The sequence below is a fragment of the Protopterus annectens genome, chromosome 1.part0 (genome assembly GCF_019279795.1).
Source record: "Protopterus annectens isolate FY-2018-M chromosome 1.part0, PAN1.0, whole genome shotgun sequence".
NCBI lineage: Eukaryota > Metazoa > Chordata > Ceratodontiformes > Protopteridae > Protopterus > Protopterus annectens.
In genome coordinates, this window is record NC_056725.1 from 680330206 (window position 1) to 680354379 (window position 24174).

The window sequence follows — 24174 nt, forward strand, 5'->3', positions numbered from 1 at the left end:
TGGTAGTGAGGGTATGGTTGAGTTTGTGTTGAGAATCACTCCTATAAATTCTAGAGTCTGATTTGGCTCCAGATGGGACTTTTTGTAGTTTATGGTTATCTCCAGAAGAGAGCAAGTCTGGAGGACCTGGTCTTTTGCTCTCATTAACTGATGCCTGGTCGGAGTGGACATGAGCCTAGCCTAGATATGGAAACAACCAGAATTCTCACATTCTCAAGTGAGCTGCTACTACTGCCATGCACTTGGTACACTTGGTAAACACCCTGGGGGCTGTGGTGTCTCCAAAGGGTAGAACTCTCAACTGGTAATGACTGGCTCCTAGCCAGAAGTGTAAATACCTTCTGGACCATCTGTTCATCTTTATATGATAGTGGAAGAATGGACTGAACACTGACCAACCGAAACTGGGTTCATTGAACTGACTTGTTTAAGTTGCTAAGATCCAAAATTGGTAGCCAGTCGCATTTTCTTTGGCACTAAAAAGAACCTTGAGGTAGTACCAGATTCCATCTGGTCTGGTGGGACCTCTTGGATGACTCTTTTTTTCTAGCAGCTTTTGAATTTGGATTGCTGCTTCTTCCCTCTGACTGGGCGGAACATCTGGAATTTTTCTCGAATTTGGAGGAGGAAGGGAAAAGGGAATTAATAATTCCTGGACATAATCCTCTGCACTCAAGTATCCTTCGTTATATCTAGCCAAGCTGTCTGGTGCAGGGATAGTCGACCCCAGATTGCCTCCAGAGGTTGACAATTAGGATTCCTTTCAGGAGTGCTGATAGGATCTGTCAGAGAAAGAATCTCTGGACCCCTGGTTTTGCATGCCACCTCTGCTGTGGGGCATAGTCGTCCATAATTTATTATTTGCTTATTTTACATTTTTTGACCGGGATTGTCCGACTGAGCTGAAGAGCCCTTTTTCAGAGGAGGCCTGGGGAGAAAAGCTCCAACATATTATATAATTTTCATTATAAATTAGCATTAAACAGCAATGTTACAGGATTATTACAAGGCATTAAGTAGCAATACAATGTTATACAATGTCAATAATCAAGAGTATAGCAAAACTATTTCAAGATGTATAAAAATAAAATATAGATGAATATAGTTTTTGGGGTAAGTGGTTACAAAAACCCAGTTTTATCATAATGTAGTTGCATGAAGGCAAGACAATTACAACAGAATGTTTCTCTGAGACAATTTGCTTAATAGATTTTAGGATTTGTTTAACAGATTTTAGAAGACAGTAGAAAGAGTAGTCAAGGAAGATTAGTGACAAGAGCGAGTTAAGGGCAGAAAATAGATTAAGGTATGGGAAGTAGGGGATGTTTAAGAAGGGAGAGTGCAGTGGCAGGACCAGTGACTTTTAAAGTGCTCTTTGGTTGTTGTTTGTCTTTCGGCTTTTCCCAATTAGGGGTCGCCTCAGGAGAACTCCGGTCCGCTAATGATTGGCAGTAGATTTTCACGAACGCCGAGGTGCCAGCTCGACGTCCAACCTTCAACGAAGGCAAGCCCATTTACACATGTCTTTCAAATGCCCACCCAACCGCGGGGAGGACATGCAGACTCCACACAGAAGGCACTCCCCGCACTCCAGCCGAGAATCGAATGGGAGAACCTCTTGCTTAAATTCTTTAGGCTGTGTAAGGGTCCTGATTTCTAGTGGGAGCCTATTCCAGGCAATAGTGGGGTGATTGCTATACATGCTGCATCCAAATTTAGCCTTGGGTTTGTAGATTTGTAGTAGGTCTTGGTTACAGCTTCGGAGAGGTCTGGCGGGAAAATAATGGGAGATGAGACGGGACAGTGCTGGGCAGTAGGAAGGCTGGTATAGAATAGAATGGATGAAGTGGAGCTGGGAGAGAAGAAGCTGGTGGGTAATTCAAGCCAGTTTAGGTGTTTTAGAGAGATACAGTGATGGGATTTGTAGGTTTGTTGGGCAGCAAATCTAGCTACCTTGTTGCAGGTTGAGTCGAGTTTGGTAAGGAGTGCTGAGTTAAGATTTGTGAGAATTTGAGAATTGTACTTTAGACTGGGTAAAAGGTAGGCAAGAGAGAGTAGTCTTGGCTTCAGAGGTAAGGAATTTCTTGTTACGGTAAAAGAGTCCTAGTTTTGAATGAGTCTTTTTGATACTGTTATTATCATGCAAGTCAAATTTAAGCTGATCGTCGATGGTTATGCCCAAGAGCTTAGTGCTGGATTCTACCTGAATGGGAGTGTTATTAAGTGACTGTATGGATAAGGAGCCTTTAATATTGTTGAACGTTTTAGGTAGGAAGAGTAACAGCTTTGTTTTTTTAGGGTTAAGGATGAGCTGGTTGTTGGAGAGCCATGTTTCAACTAAGTTAAAAGATGCTTGAGTAGCTGAGAAGAGCTTAGAGGGAGAGTTGGCTGTGGTGATAACTGTAGAGTCATGTGCATATTGCACTAAAGATGACTGAGGACAGGAGGTATAGAGCTGATTAGTAAAGATATTAAAAAGTAAAGGCCCTAGGATAGAGGTACACCCATTTTTACAGGGAGAGGAGGGGAGAGTGCCATCTCAGTGATTGAGATCTATCAGTAAGGTTGCTGGAGAACCATGCAACAGTATCAGAGGAGAAGTTGAGGTGATGCAGTTTGTGCAGCAGAAGAGAGTGTGAGACAGTGTCAAAAGCTTTTGAGATGTCCAAGAATAGGCAAGAAATAAGTTTATGGTCATCCATGGCTATAGAGACAGTGTTGAGGAAGGATAATAAAGCTGTAGTGGTGCTATGTTTAGGTCTGCAGCCGTGTTGAGTGGGTGTAAGCAGATTTTTCTGTATTACATACTGCATAACTTGTTTATGAATACAATTTTCTAGTACTTTAGAGAGAGGGGAGGGGGATAGTGACAGGTCTAAAGTTGGAGATATCAGAGGAGTTACCTCCTTTGTGTATGGGTAGAGTATAGCATTGTTTCCAGATGGAAGGGACGTTAGATTCAGAGATAGAGCAATTAATTAGGATAGATGCAGGGAGAGCAAGAGAGTCAGCTGCTAGTTGAAGAAAAGTGGTAGGAATATTGTCAGCTGATGCTGAGCACGGTTTTAATTAAGTACAGTTTTGATGTAGCTAGTAGGTACAGGTTTGAGGGAGATGGTATTTGAGGAGAAAGTATTAGGAGTAGGTTCAGAAAAGTTGGAGATGTTAGTAGTAGAGGAGTTTGGGTTAGGGTTCAGTAGCTTAGATATTGAATCAATAAAATAGGTATTGAAGATAGTGGCAGTTTCTTCAGAAGTCTTGTCTGGGCATAGATGGGGGGAGCCAAGATTACCGGGATTGTAATATTTGGTTAATGGAGTTCCAACATTTTTTAGGATTAGATTTTAGGGCTGTGGGAGGTTTGTTATAGAAGTCCTTTTTATCTTTGTTTATGTGTGTTTTTGTCAGATTTCTGAGTTCTTTATATTTTTGCAAGTCTGCAAGGAGCTTAGTTTGTGACCATTTTTCCAGAATTTGTCTCTAATTATCATAAGGGTATGAGGGGCTTTTGAAAGCCATGGAGATATGGTGGACTTAATTTGGACTTTGCGAGGGGGAGCAAGTGAGTCTAAGATGCTAAGGAAGGTGGAGTTGAAGGCTAGGACTGCTTCTTCTAGTGGGAGTCGAGTAAGGAATTTCCAGTTGACCTTAGAGAGGATGGCATTAAAGGTTTCTGGATGGAAGTTACAGAGTTTGCGACAAGTGATAAATCTAGGAGGTTTTGAGAAGTGGGGAGTGAACCTAAGCACTTTTACAGGGGGGTGATTGCTCAGGGTGTTTGGTAGGGTTTCAGGGTTATGATATTTGGAAGGATTAGATACAAGTATCCAGTCAATAAGAGTACAAGATGTGTGAGAGTTGTTTGTATGAGTAGGGTGGGAGATTAGCTGTGTAAAGCCATATAAATTAATATGAGTATTAGAGTATGGATTACTGTGAGTTAACCAGTTAATGTTGACATCCCCAAGGAGGATAGTTTCATTAGGGATGCGTTGAGAAAAGTATGAAAGAATATTTTCGAGCAGAGGAATGTTATCTCCAGGAGAAATACAGACTGCTGCTACTGTGATAGTGCTGTGGTCATTGAGTTTAAGGATAGCTGTAAGTAGTTCAGCAGGAAGCAGGAAAAAAGGATGGGATAGGTTTCATAATACTTGTAATGGTAAGGTGGTTCGAGTAGAGGATGGCTATGCCACCCCCTTTTTTGTTTTGGTGATCTATGCGGAGTAAGTTATAACCAAGGGGAGAATGTCTTTATCAGAAGTTTGGGGTTTTAGCCAAGTCTCTGTTAGGGTGATGACATCAGGCATAGTTGTCCATTAGAGTTCCCTCCTCTGCCTCTGGGGGAACTTCCTCCACATTTGTCCTGGAATGGACCCGTCTTGAACCACATCTTCCGACCACCTCATTGACTCTTGGAAAAGGATCTTTGAGAGGTCTCAAACATACAACCATGGCAGACACAGTCTTTCCATTCTTCTCACACCTTGAGGCCAAACAAAGACGTGCTGTCAAAGGGAGTATTGACGAACAAGGACTTGAAGGGCTCATCAAAATCACATAAGCACATCTAGGCATGTATCCTGATGGAAATGCCTGAACCCACTGCCCTTGATGTTCCTTGGCCTATATGCAGAATCATCCTCATGGAAGAATTAGAAATGGATTGCAGGGTAACCAACTGAGAAGTCATAGATGACTGAACTTCTTCAGTAACAGATCCTGAGAGCATATTTGACAGCTCCTTAATCAAATTCCTCTGAAGTTTTGTGAAATATGCCAAATATTTCAGAGATCTTAAAGTGAAAGTCAATGAAGCATATACATGCTTCCTAAATCTGTCCATCGCTTGAGACTCCCTGTTGGGGGGATAGACAGTGGAACTCTCCTTGATAACTTCCTTTTTAGTGGCCACCGCTACAACCATGGCAACAACAGGCACCCCTTTTCCCCAAAACTGCCTGTCTACAGGTGGTGCCATAATCTTATCTGGTCTCTGAGTTATAGACTCAATGGAGTCGGGTTCCTTCCACAACTGCCGAGAGATCAAGTCAAAGAGCTCATCCGCAGGTGGAGTCACCCAGGAGGTAGACGATTCAGTACCAAAATCTTCCAGGAATACAGACTCCTCAGATGAAGGGTTACTGGGGGTCCAGCCACCTCTCTGCTTAAAGATTTCTAGGATGTCTCTGAATGAGACATCTTCAAGAGGTGACTGTGGGGACCTTTTTCCTTCATAGCAATCCATATCATCTGTGACAGATTCCTATGGCAAGTCTAGGTGCTTCGTCTTGCATGTCTTCTTCTTAGGGGGACCTCCTCAGTGGGATGTTCTGGAGAGGGATCAGAAGAAGAAATCAAAATTCCCTGTGTGGAAGGCTGGGGTCTTGGGCCTGGCTGTCCCTGTGGAAAGACTTGGTAAGGCACTGAGCGCAGTGACATCAAGGCTACAGATTTGGAATCCAAGAGAAAAAGATCCTTCCGTTCTGTCGAGGCAGAGAAAATTCTCTTCAGAGCCTCGAAGGCAGATCACCCTGGAGAAAGGGAATACCTCAGATCTGAAAAGGGAAGCTTTTGGACCACAGCCCTCTTCCGCTCTCAGGACAAAATCTCAGAGATGGAAGCCAGAGCCGAGCTATCCAGTGCCAAGGCTCTGAGGCACAGAGATGGCTCTGAAAGCTTCGGAGTCGACTGCAACACCTCGGCACAGACAGGTAGGCTTTGACTCTGAGACGTCTCTGGATCCACAGGATCAGAGCACTCAGAGAAAGCTTCGGATCCAAAGATAAAGCAATCCTTGGATCCAAGCCAGAAGGATCCAGACAGCTAGGATCCTGGGATTCTGAGACAGCTAATGGAGTCAGAGGAGGAAGTTGTAGAGGGGTTGTAGCAGAAAAACGGACCTCTGACTCAGAAGGGTAGGAGCCGAAGGAACACCTATATGCTCCTGCGCCAAGAGAATCTTCCTTACCACTCTTTCCACATCTTCCTCTGTGAGACTTCTGGAAGAACTAGTGGAAAACACAGAAGAAGACCTGAGTCTGTCCAGAAAAGGGGAAGGTACCCCAGCCAGTATGGGATCAACAGATGGTAAATACATAGTCCTTGATAAAATAATAGAAGTTGAAGGACCAGCAACAGTTGGATCCAACTTGGATAGTGTCGGATCCGAGAAGGGCAGATCAGAAAATGTTGGTCTCCTCAGATTCGATGGAGTCGGATCAGCCATTTTCAGCTTCTTTGGATCCAAGGGTGAAGCCAGATCTTTGTGAGACCTCTTCTTTCAGGACTCTGAAGTACAGGAGGAAAAGGTAGGCTTCGGAGATGAGGATTTTGTTTTAGTCTTGATTTCTGGAGATAAAGCCTCTCCAAAAGATGAAGGTAAAAGGCCTTTAAGAATCAGTTTATCCTAGCATTCAACTAAAGCCCTGGGTTAAACCCATGGCAAATACAACAATCTTCTTGTAAGTGAAGCGGTCCTAAGCATTATACACAAAGTGTGGGCATCTGATAAAGGGAGCTTTTGCCCACAATTAGTACATTTTTTAAAGCCTGCTGGAGGTTTATCTGCCATGCTTGTCATGCCAGCAAAAATCAAGAAAGGGAAAAAACAACTATTTCTACCACAACCTTTTTTCTTTTTTTTTTTAAACAGAGACAAATAAAGGGCAAAGAGCAGCTACCAGCAATGGTATTAGAAAAAAATACATAAAATGTAGTACTAAGGAAAATATACAATAGTATCAAGAGGTATGCAAGTACAAGAAAAGCAAGGAAGCTAAGAAATTTAGCATAAGACAAGTCAAAAAGGAATGCGATAGGTAAGGGAAATACTTAATCTAAATGAAGGGAGAATTAAGTAAATAAATGAAGTTTTCAGAACTTATCTTAATATTGCTTGAGAGTGTTGGAAACCACGGCTTTCAATGAAAATCAGCAAACGAGATCTGAGGTAACTGGGATTGGTGCATTGTGGGTAAGGGAGAAGCTCGAGAGGTCTTGGTTGCAATGAGCTTTAGTAACAGCCTAGGCGGATCTGAGGGATCGGATATGAACCCATCATCTGAGGATAGAATGAAAATTGACATCAGATCACTTGTTTATAGCTTAAGTGAATGGCATTACTCTAGACATTCAGCCTTGTAAAATAAGAGAAAATATCTTAATTCGACATATAACACACTTTTACACTCAACCCCACCCAAGCAGCTCAAGATCACAGCTTATTAACAATTAACTTGCTTTTATCCAGTATTTCTTATCATAATACTGTAAAGCATATATTTCTAACACATAAAAAAGTACTTCAATATCTTTAACACATATAAAAGTCACTGACAAGATCCCCTGATTTAAAACACCTGACTACACACTACATAAAACTGCTTTACTATATATAACTTTTAGTTATGTACTTACCATAACTTTAGATGTTTGGGATCCATCTCGCCTACATTCTGTACTGATGGGCTCGGAGCCGATCCCTCGGCTCCGACTTGGCACGCTATGCTATAGAGCGAAGCCTCTTATTGGCTGAGCTATTTTCTATCCCAGGATGCACCACCACTAATCCCCCAGATCTTGTTTGTCCGCATTCATGCACACATACATAACTTGATTATATAACATTGCCAGATGTTTCAAGATGAAACAACAGGATTCGGACCTTCTGATCTCCTCTGATCTCCAAGGAAGGGGGAAGGAGGGTGGGTTATTGGGAATGTAGGCAAGATGGATCCCAAACATCTAAAGTTATGGTAAGTACATAACTAAAAGATGTTATGTGATCCTATCTCGCCTACATTCTGTACTGATGGGACAGCGTCCCTAGCACCTAAATCCTGGGTGGCTCACTGGAAAACACTCCTGAGCACTGTGGAACCAAATGAAGCTCGTCCCCTAGATGCCACATCCAATTTGTAGCGAGAAATGAAAGTGTGCGGGGAAGACCACGTAGCCGCAGCACAAATGTCACTAATGGCAAGCTTAGAATGGAATGCTATTGAAGTAGCCATAGCTCTTGTAGAATGAGCTTTGACAGAGGTCGTAAGCTCTTTATTAGAAGAGGAATAAGCTTGAGTAATACAGTCCCTGATCCATTTGGCAATAGTGACCTTTGTGACAGCTTTGCCCAATTTATTATCCGAAAAGGATACAAACAATTGATCTGTTTTCCTTGTTTGTTTGGTCCTATCTAAATAAAAACGCAATTGCCTGTGGACATCTAATGTGTGGAATACGTATTCCGCTTTGTTTGAGTACTTTGGAAAGAAAGCTGGAAGTTCTAATGACTGTTGTAGGCAAAAACTGGAACAAACCTTAGGGACAAAGGATGGATTTGGCCTGAGAGATACTCTATCTTTGTGAAAAACCAAGTACAGAGGTTTTACAGACAAAGCTTGAAGCTCTGAAACCCTTCTGGCAAAAGTAATCGCAACCAGAAAGGCAGTTTTCCACGATAGAAATTTTAAATCACATGTTGCTGCCGGTTCGAAGGGGGAGGAAGTTAAGGCACGTAACACCACATCGAGATCCCATGGAGGAGCAGGATGAGAAATTGGAGGTCGTAAAAGCGCAGCACCTTTCATGAAGGTCTTACACAATCTGTTGCTCATTAAAGGTGGGTTTATAGACTCGTGAAAATTGGAAATAGCGGCCAATTGAACCTTGATGGTAGAGACTGAAGAACCTTGATTGAAAAGGGAAGTTAGAAATTTCAGGACTTCTGATACGGGAATAGTGATGGGATCCAGACCCCGGAGTTGAGCCCAAATAGCAAATCTCTTCCATTTGCTAGAATACAATTTCTTAGTGGCAGACTTGTGGGCCGAAGATAAGATGTGTACAACTTCCGGGTCTAAGGTATGATTCCTGACTATAGTCGGAAGAGGAGGAGCCAAGCTGTCAATTTCAAGGTGTGTAGGGACTGGTGGAGTAGTCCCGACTGATGAACTAATAGGTCTGGAATCTGATCCAGGAACCATGGACCGTCCAGTGCATATTTCCGAAGATAGGGGAACCATACCTGACGAGGCCAGTAAGGAGCAACTAAGATCATTTTGCTCCCTAAGTGAGACGCCGTTTGGATCACTCTGGAAAGGAGGGGAACTGGGGGAAAAGCATATAGCAAGCCGGTGGGCCACGGATGGGCTAGTGCGTCCATAGGGCTCTCCCCCGGAGCCGGAGTGAGGGAGAAGAACTTTTTGCACTTCATATTCAGCGGGGTTGCGAAGAGGTCGCAACAAGGAATTCCCCATTTGCTGAAAATCTGATTTGCAACCGTAATGTTCAGAGACCACTCGTGTGGAGAGAGGATAGTTCTGCTCAGTCTGTCGGCTATCACATTGGACTTGCCAGGAATATGAGTCGCCACTAGAAATCGTTTGGTCGACACTGCCCACTCCCAAACTCTCATGGCCTCTCTGCAAAGGGGGTATGATCTGGTCCCTCACTGCTTGTTCAGGTACCAGACTACTGACATGTTGTCGGAGTGAACGGCAATTACGCCCTGAGGGAGGTAATCATGAAGGGCTTGTAGGGACAGAAACACCGCCCTCATTTCTAAGATGTTGATATGAAGTAGGGTCTCTTCCGAATGCCATTTGCCTTGGACTGACCTGCCCAGGGAATGCCCCCCCCCCCATCTGGGAGGCGTCCGTAGTCAAAGTGGCCACAGGAGGAGGTGGAACAAAGGGTCGTCCCTGATCCAGATTGGAGGGCACCAGCCACCAGCGAAGGTCCCGTTTGCAGGTTTCCGTGATCCATATGAGGTGACTGAGAGGGAGATCCTGAAAGGACCACTGTGTTGAAAGAAGCCACTGGAGAATTCTCATGTTCAACCTTGCTAGGGGAACTAGAAGAACCGTGGCGGACATAGATCCCAATAGCTGCAGGACCATTCTGGCTGGGGCCTTGGATCTGGGAAGTAAGGCTCGAACTTGAGCCTGTATGGTTTGTATCCTTTCTGTAGGTAGATAGACCCGCATTCGGTTTGAGTCTATCTCTACTCCGATGAATCTTATGCGTTGAGATGGCAGCAACACAGACTTTGGCCAATTGAAGGTGATTCCAAGGGAAGTGCCCAGTGATATTGTGGCTTGTAGGCTCCGCAATAGTAGATGCTTGGAGGTGGCAGTCAGGAGCCAGTCGTCTAGATACGGAAACACCTGGAATCCTAGACTTCTCAGGTGAGCAGTCACGACCGCCAAACATTTGGTGAACACCCTGGGGCTGTGGTGAGACCAAAGGGCAGCGGAACTGAAAATGACTGTCTCCTAGGCAGAAGCGCAGATGTCTCCTGGACGCTTGATGTACCATGATATGGTAATAAGCGTCCTTGAGATCTATGGAGCACATCCAAACACCTTTCTCCAGTAGTGGGAGAATGGATTGTAAGGTGACCATTCGGAACTTGGACTTTTTGACTGAACGATTTAGAATGCTGAGATCCAAAATGGGCCTCAAGTCCCCGGTCTTTTTTGGCACCAAAAAGAATCTTGAGTAAGTCCCTAATCCGATCTGGTCTGCGGGGACTGGTTGGATGACTCCTTCTTGAAGCAGCTTTGAAACTTCTAAGGCTGCAATTTCCCGTTGACTGGGTGACGGGTCCGGGATATTTTTGGACTGAGGTGGGGAGTGAGAAAAGGGGAAGGCGTAACCTCCGGCGATAATTCGAAGCACCCATCGGTCCTGAGTGATACCTTCCCAGGCTTTTAGGTGCCTCGAAAAACGACCCCGACTGGCTCCGGAGCTGCACAGTCGGGCAATCCCTCAGGGACTGTGAAAGGCTGAAGAGCCACGAAAGGACTCGCGGTCTCCAGTGTTGCGGGGGCCTCTGCCGCCTCTGGGACGGCGTCTTCCAGAAGAATTTCCCCCTCCTCTGCCTATAGAAGGGGGATCGTCCTGCTGTGAGGGATAAGACTTCTGAGATCTACGGAACCACATTTTCCCTCCTCTTTTAACCTTGGGGTAAGGCCGAAAGGGAGTGGAAAATCGTGCCCCTACGGCAGTCAAAGTCTTACCTTCTTGCTCGCAGCGGGTCAATGTGTCCTTTACCTTGGGTCCAAACAAAGAGGACCCATCAAAGGGGGCGTCGGCAAAGGAAGACTTGAAGGCCTCCGCAAAATGACACAGGCGGAGCCAGGCTTGCCTCCGAGAGCAATGCCTGTACTGCCGCTCTACTCGCCTTCGGCCGCATAAGAAATGAGCCTCATGGACGAGTTTGATATGGATGACAGCGTAGCCAACTGAGAGCCAACCGTCTGGGCCAGCTGCTCAGGTAGGTTACCCAAGAGGTATCTGAAAGCTCCTTGATCAGATCCCTCTGAAACCTGGTGAAGTGCGTTAGATAGTTCAGGGACCTTAAAGTAAAGGCCGCTGAACTTAGGGTGCACTTACCGTACCGATCCATGCTCCTAGACTCCTTATTAGGAGGATGGACGGACGTCGAAGCCTCTGCTACATCTTGCTGGGTAGCAGATGCCACCACCAAGGCATCTACAGCCACACCTTTCGTCAAAAACTCCTTTTCTGGGGGTGCTGACAGGAACTTATTTGGACGAGCAGGCACCGGTTCCACAGAGTCTGGGTGTTCCCACGCCCTTCGACAGATCAAATCTAGGAGCTCGTCGAAGGGCGGAGACACCCAGGAGGCGGAGGGCTGAGCCCCGAAGGCCTTAAGGAACACCGACTCGTCAGCAGAAGGGGGTTTGGATTGCCAGCCGCCTTGTTGTTTGAGGGCTTCCAGGATGTCTGCAAAGGAGACATCATCTGAGGACGACTTAGGGGACCCCTCTGCATCATCAAGATCAGTGTCTGATGTGAGAGACTCACAACGTGCTTCCTCTTGCACGATCTTTTCCTTGGAGGTTCCTCCGAAGAAGCTTCAGAGGGACCTCCAGGAGGGGGGGAACACCCAGTCTCCGTATGCAGGGAAGGTGCTGGAGAGACCGTGGAGGTAGCCAAAGAGGAGTTGGCTAAAGCACTCCTCATGGCCCTGAAGGCCGGACCACCAGAATCCTGGGAAGGTCCCACCTCCGTGGCCACAACAGTAGACGGTACCCCCGCAGCCGACGCACCGAGAGGAAGGCTTGGGACCGAAAACATCAGTCCCGAAGCGTCCCCCCCGGGGCCGACAGAGGAGGTCCGCGTACCGAACTCCGACTCGAGAGCCGGGGTTGGAGTAAGGGTCGGGCCCGACCCGAAAACCTCCATCGGCTCCACCAGCACCGGCTCCAACGGTGCCGAGGCTGTTGGAGGAGGAACCATAACTACAGAGTGGACCATCGGCTCCGAAGCCAAATGGGCTGGAGCTGAAACTAACTTTTGGAACACAGGAGACTGGAAAAGTCTTAGGAGCACCCTGTCGATGTCCGAATCAGACATCTTGGAGGATCTAGATGAGACCGATCGGGTCCGAACCGACTTCTCCATCGGCTCCAAAGGACTGGGGGACCGGCTCCGAATGGACTCGACCAATATCGGTTCGAGGAGATCCCAAAACAATTTCCCTCGGTGCCGAGGAGGGCTTCGGCGCCGAAGGGGAAGAGTCTGAGCCGGCAACCCTCATCGGCTCCAAAATCAGTGGAGCCGATGAAGGTGACCCGCCTCTCGACGCCCCAGTCCTCGGCTCTGAAACCAGAGGAGTCGAGACTGGAGGCATCGAGGCAGACCGTTCCGCCCTCGGCTCCGAAGTCCGTGGAGCTGATGGAGAAGCCTGCCTAGGTTTCTTGGCAGTCGGTTCCGACAGACTGGTCGGAGCCGACGCTTTTTTCTTCTTGGTAGGAGAGGAAGAGGAAGATAAGGCCTCCTCGAAGGAGGGTTTAATCAGCCCTTTCAATATTAATTTATTCTTCCTCTCTTGGAGGACTCTAGAAGAAAAGGCGTGACACACGCTACAGGACTCCTGTAGGTGCTTGGCGCCTAAACAATATACGCACGAGGAGTAGTCGTCAGTTATAGACATTTTATAACCACACCTCGCGCACTTTTTAAACCCAGAGGGGCTATGTTCTTTTGACATACTGACTAACAGGCACTAAAAACAAGTTAAAGTAGCAGTATCTGTTCAGTAATGAAGATTTTACCACAAAACAAAAAATTTTTAACCAACTTTGTTTTTTTTTTTTTTTTTTTTTTAAACGAGACAATACACTACAATATCGGGAAAAAAATACTGAAAAGGAGGGCCAAGACCCTCTAACTTAAACAGGTACTTGACCTCCTGAAAAAACAAAAGACACTAGATAAAGAATAGGGGAAGGCCCCTCTAACTTAAACGGGAAACCTTTCCCTTAATCAAAAACACAATTTTCCACAACAAATGTCAGCAAAAGACACTCGTACAACAACAATAGCTGTTAAAACAGCTTTTAGGGTAAGAATAGCAAAATTCCTGACAGGAAACTTTGAAGAAAACAGTACTTAGTTTAGCCAAGTTTGAGACCACGTCCTAGCTTGTAAGCGGCAAACGAGATCTGGGGGATTAGTGGTGGTGCATCCTGGGATAGAAAATAGCTCAGCCAATAAGAGGCTTTGCTCTATAGCATAGCTTGCCGAGTCGGAGCCGAGGGATCGGCTCCGAGCCCATCAGTACAGAATGTAGGCGAGATAGGATCACATAACATCATGCAGTTTATATCATGAAATGTATCAGTACAGAATGTAGGCGAGATAGGATCACATAACATCATGCAGTTTATATCATGAAATGTTATATACAAATACTAATAAAACCAAACAGTGTTTTACTTATAGCTACTTTTTTCCCTTTTAGTGTCCTTCTAAACATTAATGACAAAGTATATACGCTAAACAGTCCACCCACAAGTTTAACACAGTCAATAAAAGTCCAGTCTTTTTCAGCCACTTTTTCTTGCAAAATCATACTTTACAAATGTGATGGATGCTTTTTTGATGCTTTATAGTCTCCCATTTATTCAATAATTTCAGTGTTGCTGGTCGTCTTCCTGTTCATCTCCATCGCCCAGCATCGGATTATGGTTCAAGTCTAAGCTACTCATGATTCTTCTAGTCAACTCTTGTGCTTTTTTCTGTCTTTCAAGCATTTTCCTTTTGTACATCGGAAAAGGTTTCACTGGCAAAGTCTGCCTTTGAGCTTTACTGTCAGAAGAATGAGAACCAGAGTCCCCTTCTGTTTGCTGGCTCACTTTTTGCTGGATATATTTTTTTTCATTTCTTCCTTAGTCTGCTCTGCATCTAAAAAAAGTCTTTGCTCCCCCAGAAAAAGATTCTAAAGACAGCTGAATACAGCAGCTTGAATCTCACACCTGGTTTCTGACATTCCCTGATTGTTGGGATAAATTTGCTTCTTTTATGCCCGGTGTAAAGTGCATAGGATCATAGGACGTTACTGGGCTATCGGCCCTGAGGCCCTTACAAGCCTAGCCAAGAATTTAGCCCATGTTCCAACAAGTCAGCACCCTTTGCCACTGTCCAGCAGGAAAACAGGTGGAATCCCCAGGGTACACATTTAAAGCCAATTAACCCATGGGAGAATGAAACCCTGCACATTGTGCTTTTAAGGCAAACATGTTAACCATTAAGTCAACCTCCCTCTCTCCGATTTTTAATAGCTTTCCCTTTTGCCGTTCACAGTTTTGTCAGAATCAACTCTTTCTCATGGTATGATTTCATCTTTACTATTACAGTTCTTGACTGCTTTTTCACGGCCCGGTTTGGAACATACACTTGATGTGCCCCTTCAGTTAAGAACTCCTGCTGTGGAATACCAGTTCTTATTTGTACTTTCATAAAATTAATACAGTCTGTTCCTTCCAGTTTCTCTGGTAAAGTAGAAAATCTCAGATTTTTTGTACATGCTCTATGTTCTAACTCTTTCATTTTTTGAAACAGCTCTTCTTGAAAAGTCTGATACTTAGCAAGCCATTTTTTCATTTCACCCTCTGATTTTTTCAGTTGTATCAGTTCAATTGAAAAGGTAGTTAAAGCTTCTTCTATTTTTTAGCCTTTTGTTATTTAAGTTGATATACTCCTGCAATGTTTCATTTATTTTAATCACCTCTGAGTACATTTGATTTATGTTTCCTCTAAATTACTGGAAGCCTTTTCTTGTACCAAATCTGAAGCGTGAACGTCTTTTTGCTAAACAACTCAGGATTCATCCCAGCCATTGTTTTTCTCTTCACCTTTTCTGATTGATTTTTCTTTCGGGTTTCCTAAATTTCTAATTTTGCTAGCATCCAGACAGTGTACATACTGCTAGTATCTGAATTTTACTCAAGCTGACAATATCACTGCTTCTTATTTCTCAGTTTCTTTTTTTTTACAGAGAGCTCAAAATGAGCTGTTGATCATTGTGAAGTCATTTTGGAAGTCACTACAGGCCTATTATTCTTAGTAGCCCTCTTTGCAAGGCTGTGGCATGTATTAGAGCTGAATTTACAAATATGATACAGGTAGCATTATATCCCTTATTACACACCAGTTTGGCTTTAAAGATTGCAGGTTGTGCCTACTGAAACTGGTTGAGTTTTTCGAAAGGGTTTCCAAGGTCATGGATGAGATGCATCTACTCCATACTACTTATATGTTGCAAAGGTCTTTGACACTATCCCCCAAGACAGCACTACCGATAAACTCTTCCAACTCAATATTAACCCATGTATAATTTATTGTACTGGTAACTGGCTCTCTGACAGAGCCCATACTGTTAAGGTTGTGGGTATTTGCTCTACAGAAAAAAATATCAGTGATGTCTTACAGGGCTTTGTCCTAAGCCTCTTCCTCTTTAGTATATATTCCTGTGACACAAAAACTGATATAAGCAATCTCCACATGCAGCAGTGGGCATCCTAGAGAAGGACTGGGCTTTTATGTAGGACTTTACCTTAATGGAAGTTTTACTACTACTACAACAAACCATGCACAAAATATGCAACATGGCACACAATATGTACTTATTATGCACTGCGAGCAGAATGGCAACTGCTGCATATTTAATGGTGTACAGCTGAGGAATTCTGTTTATTGTGTGTGTTCATGTATGTGCGTGAGTGTGTGTGTGTGTGTGTGTGTGTGTGTGTGCGTGTGTGTGTATATATATATATATATATATATATATATATATATATATATATATATATATATGTGTGTGTGTGTGTATATATACATACATACATACATACATAGTGTGTGAACAATGCACTTCTGAATCATGTTTCAGCTTTCTGCTTTTCATTATTTGTTGGTATACAGTATGGACAGCTTCTTCTAAATCTAAGTTTTGCAGTTCCTCAGTACAATTTACCTATTTCAGTTTGAAGTGTATTGGATTTTAAATGGAAAAAAACACATTTATTAAAGAAAAAAAAGGAAAACTTGCAGTTGTGAAAAAATCTGTCAGCAGTGACCAAGTACATGTTAGACAATGAAAAAAACAATTCAAATTAGTGTTTTGAGCAAAAACACCAATTTTAGTTCTGATACATCTTGTATAACAGCAAGAAGAACAGTAAATATGAAGGGGTATCTGATTTATACCTGAGTGTATGCAGTGTCTGGTGTTGCCTCAAGGGCTGCCCTCATAAAAGGTAGATGTACTAGGAGTAAAGATGAATAATGGTCAATCAGTCAAAGAGACAAGATAACCTATACTACCTGCTACAAGAGCTCACCTTGAGTTAAGATACTAAATACTGCTAGCACACACTGTAATAAAAACAGCACACAGGGAATGTATACAGGTGGGGATAGCAAGGCAGTTAACTCACTTGAGAGGCTCTAAACAAAATTTAGATCCTTACTTTAGTGGTTAAATGAGAAAAAAAATGAAGTTAGACTGAACATTTCTTTCTGCAATAAATTCTCCTAAGTACTCTTCAGCGTATGATCAGAAGTATACTGTATTACTCACTGTTTTACACATCTAATGAAGGCATGCATGCATAATTTTTTCTGCTCAAGATTTCTTACCTTCATTAAACTCAATACTTGTGGAGAAGCATTTAGGAATTTGGTTTCGAGTGGCTCCTGCAAATCAAAAACACGTTTCACAATTTTCCTACTATCTGATTGCACATATTTTCTTTACAATAATTTTTAATACATTTATACAAGTCAGTGGAACAGCTGCAAGGTTTTGTTTTTCTTCTAAGGTCATCATAAAATTTTATTTGGTTAATATGCTTATATGTACATCTATAATAACCATTAGAGATACACACGTGCACATGTGCACGCACAGACAAATATACACACAAAACAGCAAAATAAATATGTATGCTGGGATTAATAAATTATTAGCACACAGCACAGTGAAAATGAGTGCTAATAGTGGCAATGCACTGGGTGTGGGCAATTCAGACTACAGGCTACTCCCACAAGGATTAAAATAGTGAAGGATGCAATAATGACATGGACATAAAGAACTCCAAGCAAATGGGCCACATGGTATAGCAAAAGATGAAACCCAAAATGGCAGACTGATTCAGAAATGTATAAAAAAGGCACGTTGCAAGGTGGCATTTGTTACACCTAGAACTATAGTGTACGGGGGGGAACAATTTTTGGAATAACAGCAACTATAGCTCAGCAGCACATGATAATGGTCATATTCATAGCCAGTGGTCCTAATGCTACATGTGAAGACAGCCACCACCATGCCAGCAAATTGCACAGGAAGTATATGCCATGTATGTAGAGGGCCTGCAGCAGCAATTCCATTCTTGGCTGTGAGCATTTCTAGTTATTTCCTACCTTGAATGGCTTTACTGGTGCATATACACACATGAGTCAGTGTGCTTGTACAGTGCGCAACAAGATGGTCACACATATGGCCACCCACCTCCATTATGTATCTGTGTATTTTTTTATTTTACATTTGTTAACTGGGGGTGTCTGACTGGTCCAGAGACCCTTTTTCAGCAGAGGCCTGGGGAGTAAGGCTCCATACAGAAAGACAGTTACAGATAGATTTAGGTGCTTAAACAGTATCAGAACACATACAGGTTTACAACAGACATTTTTTACATTCATTAATAATAAGAATAATTAAAAAAAAATCATGGCATCAAGTTGTGGTTTGAAACACAATACAATAGTAACATAGTACATTAGATTATTTTTGCAGAAGTATGAATACAACCCAGTAGAGGAAAGTAGACTTTCATTAATTATATAAATTATTACATTGTTTCAAGGCAACCATTTGTAATTAGAACAGAGGTAGTACTAGTTAATGTCTTTGTTTAAGAGTAGTAATTGTTTAGCTTGATTGAGTCAGTATGTGTGAGTAAGAGTGAGAATTTAGTAAAGTAAGATGGGCATAGTATGTGTGTCTTGTGTGATAGCTTTAGCCTGGGGAGCAGTCAGAGCACTGCCAGCTCTGCTTCAGATGTTGCCTGATGAAGTTTTTAAAGGAGGTTTTAGATGATGTGTTTTGTATGCTAATGGGGAGGGTATTCCATTTTTTAGCCACTGTACCACTATATAGAGAGTCTCCAAAGCTATTATTGCTGTTGGTGACTTCTAGTAATAGTTTGCTTGATGATCAAAGAGGCTTTGTGGCTGAGTACTGTTGTACTAGGTTTTTGAGGGCTGGACACTTATTGAGGAAGTAATAAACAGAGTGACAGAGACAGAGCTGATTATAAGTTACTAGGTTGGGCAGTTCAAACCAGTGGAGATGGTGCAAAGCAGTACAGCAATGGCATATTTATGGGCAATTTGCAGCAAAGCAGGCAATTCTGTTGTAGCAGGCTTCCATTTTACTTAGGTTAGTTTTATTGAGATTGGTTAGAATGGGGGATGCACAGGGAAGGGTGGATAGAAGTTGGGAGTGAGCAATGGCGGATCTTGTATTGTTGGTGAGAAACAGTTTAATGCGGTAGAGTGATCCCAGTTTGGCGTGTACCTTTTTTATAGTTAAGTTGAGATGAGTATCAAATTTTTGGTGGCAGTCTATGGTTATTCCTAGTAGCTTAGCCTGTACCACTGGAGTGATTGGAATAGAGTTTGTAGAGTAGACGGTGACCCGATTGCTGTTGGAGTTTTTGTTTGAGCTGGTTATAATTATTCATAGGTTGGTACCAGGCTATCGGCCCTATGGCCTATACAAGCCTAGCCATAACAATTCCCTGGCTATTTCTTCCCACAGTATTTATTTCCCTACCTACCCATTAGCTGTGTTTTCTTAGGATTAAGTATGAGTTGGCCTTTGGTAAGGTAATTTTCTACGTCAGAGAATGCTAACCGAGTTGTATGGTGGAGATATTTTGTGCAGCACAGATTAAAATAGTATCATCTGCATTCTGAATGCTAGATGTATGCTGTGTGGAGGTATGGAGGTAGTTTGTGAAAACTGTGAAAAGTAGGGGTCCCAAGATAGACTCCTGTGGGATTCCTGTAGTTATGGGTAACAGAGGCGAGAGTGAGTTTTCCCATTTCACAGCCTGGTACCCGTCAGTTAAGTAGCTATGGAACCAGGTTAGTGTGTACTTTGAAAGGTCATATTGGTTTAGTTTGTTGATCAGGATTTGGTGGGATACTGTGTCAAATGCTTTGGACATGTCCAAAAGAGAGTTGACACCAGCAGGCCTTTATTTGTGAGTTGGTTAATTGTGTCTGTGAAGGAGAGGAGGGCTGTAGTGGTGCTATGGGTGGGTCTGAAATCATGTTGAGTAGGGGACAGCATATTGTTTTCTAGGAGGTAGTTTAGTACCTTGGTATGAATACATTTTCTAAGATTTTGGCCAGGGGAAAGATTATTCTAATGTGTCTATAGTTATTAAGTTCAGTGGAGGTTCCCCCTTTGTGTATGCGAGTGACATGGAATATTTTCCAGAGTTTGGGAACGTAGTTTTCAGTAATAGATCTATTTATGAGAATGGAGAGTGGGATTGCAATAGCATCTGCTGTGGGTTTTAAGAAATAGCTAGGGAGTAGGTCAGATGCAGTGGATGAGGTTTTTAGTTTGGAGAGCATACTTTTGATAGTGCTGGTGGGGACTATTTTGAGGTTAAAGCATGTATCACTATTGTTTGTGGTGGGAGGGATAGTGAGGTTGGAATTGTCCTGTGATACTAGGGATAGAACTGAGTTTACAAAGTGGGAGTTGAATTGTGTTTCAATGGGAACTTTAGTATCAGGTGTGGTTGGTTTTGGGGGTAGCTGTTTGGATGGGTTTTAGCAACTGGTTTACACTTTTCCAGATTTTTTGGGGATTGTGTCGGTATTTAGTTTGCAAGGTGATATAATAAGATTTTTTTATCTTGCCTAATGCATTTTTTTTGCTCAGTTGCCCAGCTCTCAATAATTGGTTAGGCTTTGTAAGTCTTTGGTTCTTTGGTAGTAGAACCAGGCAGTGTCTCTGGACATGAAGATGAAGATTTGCTTGGTCTCTTTGCCGAGCCAGGGGTTTTGGGAGGTTCTAACCTTGACCTTGCGCAGTGGAGCAACAGTGTCTAGTTATTGTAGAACTACTTTGCTGAAGTAGGCTACAGCCTGGTCTAGTTGGAGGGTTTTTAGAGGGGTCCAGTCACAGTTACAGAGTAAAGTTTTGAGGACTTCGGGAGAGAAAGTTTTTGTGTTTCTTGTGGATTTGTAGGTAGTGGTTTTGCATTGGTTTGTTCTGCTACATATTAGGTACATTAGGTTGTGGTCGCTTAAGCTATCTGGGAGACTGCCTATGTGGGGATACAATCTGGGGTGGTTAGTTAGGGCCCAGTCTAAGATGGATTCCCTTTTAGAGGTTTTATCACATTTAGTGGGAATTTGGACTAGCTGCTGGTAGCCATGGAGATTTATTAGATTACTTGGTGCATCTGATATATAGGTGAAGTAGTCAAGGTTGAGATCCCCTAGAATGAGGGTTTCTTGTGAATATGTAGTAGAGCACCACAATAAGAAGTCTTCAAAGCTAGCAGGTGTATTGCCAGGTGGGATATGGATGGCAATGATAGTGATGGATTTCTTGGGGTTTAGTTGGAGTTGTGAGATAACTATGTCCCAATTATTGGGAGATGGGTAGGAGTTGGGAATGGTGAGCAGAATTAAGATGTACCTGTACAGTATGGCAGATCCACCTCCCTTTACGAAGGAGTCTATCTTGTCTAATAAAGTTATAGCCGGCTGAGAGAAATTCTGAGTCAGGAATGTTTTTATTTAGCCAGGTTTCTGTTATGGCAACTATATCTGGAGAGTACTGAGCTATTGTGGCTTGGAGTTCAGGTATTTTGTATGAGTATAACATCTGTGCTAGTCTACTGTACAACTACGATTTCCTGCTAACGCATGCATAATTATTTTTTCCATTATGTCATCCTTATGCAGGTTCAGTTGTGAAGGATATGAGGCCATGCTCAACTTGGTTTGCACAGACAGAAGCCTCTGGCACTCGGTCACCAGTGGCTGCTTCTCAGTAGATGAATAATAGCTCCCCTGTTGAAGGTGACCAGGAGGCTTCACTTGTGTGCTCCATGGTTGCTTCTGTTTGCTTCTTGGGGGTGGGGGTGGGGTAAAGCCTGCTCTTCTCCAAAAGAGGCCCAGACTGGTCTGGTCTAGTCTCCCAGTATCAGCTGTGGAGGCTGGTTGCAGCTGTGGTGCTGAGACAGGCAAATCACATCCATTAAGCCACTGTAGGAGCAAGTGGTCCATAACACTGGTTGTCAGGGCAACTGATACATAGGTTTGTTGCCCCTGTGCCATGATGTGATCCTACCCTGTCCCCCTCCTGGATGCTTTTCTTTGCTTATGTGTTATTCTCTATTCAGTTTTCAAAATGTAACTTTTCGCATCATTATGTCCTTCCACTGTCCTCCCAGGATTTGTATGTATAACTCTCCTATCAGTATGAGTATGTGTTTTTTGTTTATTAGCCTTTCTCTCTCTCCTCTACAACCTTCCCCACTACTTTAGCACATATGATTACTTTTTATGTCTGAAAAAGGGGCTCTTCTGCACCAAAAAAAATTAGCCCTTCATGTGTTGTAGTCACTCTTGTATCCTTCCCTCTGCTAGCTGTTCTCCCTTTTCTTACTTTCCTATGTACCACATTCCTTCTCTATTTACGTGATGAACAGCAGCACTTTGATGTGTATACCCACAGTGGTCTATATGATGGCTGCTTTGCTGTCCTTCATGTGCCGGATGAGTGTGACATGCAGCTAGCTACATTACACATTTGACTAGACATTGAGAAGGCCACATTATCCTTTCTTCCTTCTTTGTGATGCATGTCATGTTGGTCATATGCCCTGCTGTTACTCTATTCTAGCCATCAGGTAGCCTTGTATTCCTGCCATTAACACTGTGCTTCTCTTTATTTATATGGCCCTTTAGTCAGCCTGCTGGTAGTACACAATGCCTAATACATGTTTGATTAGATATGTGGCTCACTGAACAGCGACCCCTTGGAAATAAGAGCTATGTATGTCCAGGTGTCTCAGCCATAACATTTACCTACTTATTACTTATATATATTTTGTGTGGGCCACTGCTTGACAGTGGATCAGTTTCACTTTTCACAAGCAGTAAATCTTGCTATTTTCACACATGAACTGGTGAATACAAACACACACACACACACACACGCACACACACGCACACGCACACACACACACACACACACACACACACACACACAAATGCTTGAGTGAGTGCACGCATTGATCTGTGCATAGGTCAAAAGGGGCTTGGTTTACTTTGCAGTATCAATAAGAAAAAAAAAAATAAGAAAAACACTGGCATTACAAATTTTGCTATGCTTACCATAACATCAGGGACTGGAATAGTTACACCACTGAAGAAAAGATTTGAACTAAAAATCTGCTGGTGACGAGGAATCAGATCACCTGTGGAAGAAAACCAGAGCTATAACTAGAGCAATAATGTAATATAGTTGGCAAACGGCATCAAGCATTAACAGCTGAAAAAGCTAGCAGCAAAGATGGAAATAAATGATGAAATAAAAATCACACCAGCTACTAGGATTAACAGTACGGACGTATAACAACCAAGAAATGTGATAAAAATAATAAAAACCCACTCGTACTGAAACATGTTCTAGTAATGGTTGCTCATCGTGTTAAAATCATGTCTTAGAAATGTGTATACATTTACATAAGGCTACTGATTGCGTTATCCAATAACTACTATGCATGCGATATAACAGCAGTAGCAACAGAAAAACATCCTTTGTTGAGCTATTGTCTAAAGACTGATTATGTCCATACCCCTTAAACCAGTCCTCAGGGTAGACATCTTTACATGTAACTGATTTATTATATTTTCTTACGTGAATATGTAGTCAGGGGAATGCTTTATGTATACAATATGTCGTAGTTAGTATGATGGATAAATTATTATAAAACAAAAAAGGGAGGGTTGGCAGAAATATAATATGACCTATTATAGAAAATCATTAGGCAAAATTATAAAGTACCCCTGTTTTTATTACATATGTCTATTATACATATATTAAGCTAACAAGCATGCCTTTAGCTAGATGTTTGTACAGGCTTGAAATATACTCATTCAGTTTTCATGACAGGTATCTCTGATGTAGTCTCATTTTCATGTACTTATGTAATTTAATAATATACATCATTTTATATTAAACATAGATTAGCTTTTAGACAATAGCTCAACAAAGGATGTTTTTCTGTAGCTATTGCTGTTACATTGCATGCATAGTAGATATTAGATAACGCGATCAGTAGCCTTATGTAAATATATACACATTTCTAAGACATGATTTTATGATGATAAGCAACCATTACTAGAACGTGATTGTAAATCGACTAGTAGGCATGACTTAATTGTGTGATGTAAAAAGGTGTATGATCTTCTAGCGTGAGCATAATTTTTAAGCATTTATATTTATGTTTCAGCTACAGCACACAGCATATATTATATATAAGGCTATGTTTTTAATTAGAGAATGATATACTCAAGTGGGTTTGATTAGAATTTGAAAAGGTTCTGCCAATTAATTTTTTTTTATATTTATGGTTTATATTTAATGTTATCTGGTTATTGTGAGCAGTAGTTCAATGATATACCTTTAAGAAAAGAGCTTGCACAGGAATCAGTTACATTGTTACGGATGATGACAGAGGTAACTTAATTGTTACCTAGTTTTTATTGGTGTTTATTTTTTAAAGAAGCAGGACGGTATACCTGCAAAAGTGCTTACCT

At 42.5% G+C, this 24174-nt stretch overlaps 1 protein-coding gene across 3 annotated transcripts in view; it reads right to left on the reverse strand.

Annotated features, from left to right (window-relative positions):
• The window catches only part of LOC122794036 (cyclin-dependent kinase-like 1), a 1692555-nt gene that overhangs the window by 339990 nt on the left and 1328391 nt on the right, over window positions 1-24174 (reverse strand). For all 3 annotated transcript variants that reach the window (XM_044062168.1, XM_044062160.1, XM_044062151.1), the window contains exons 7-8: window positions 22747-22829; window positions 16954-17010 (exon numbers count right to left, since the gene is read on the reverse strand). In XM_044062168.1, the coding sequence (XP_043918103.1) occupies window positions 16954-17010; window positions 22747-22829 (140 nt within the window). The remainder of the gene's footprint in view (window positions 1-16953; window positions 17011-22746; window positions 22830-24174) is intronic.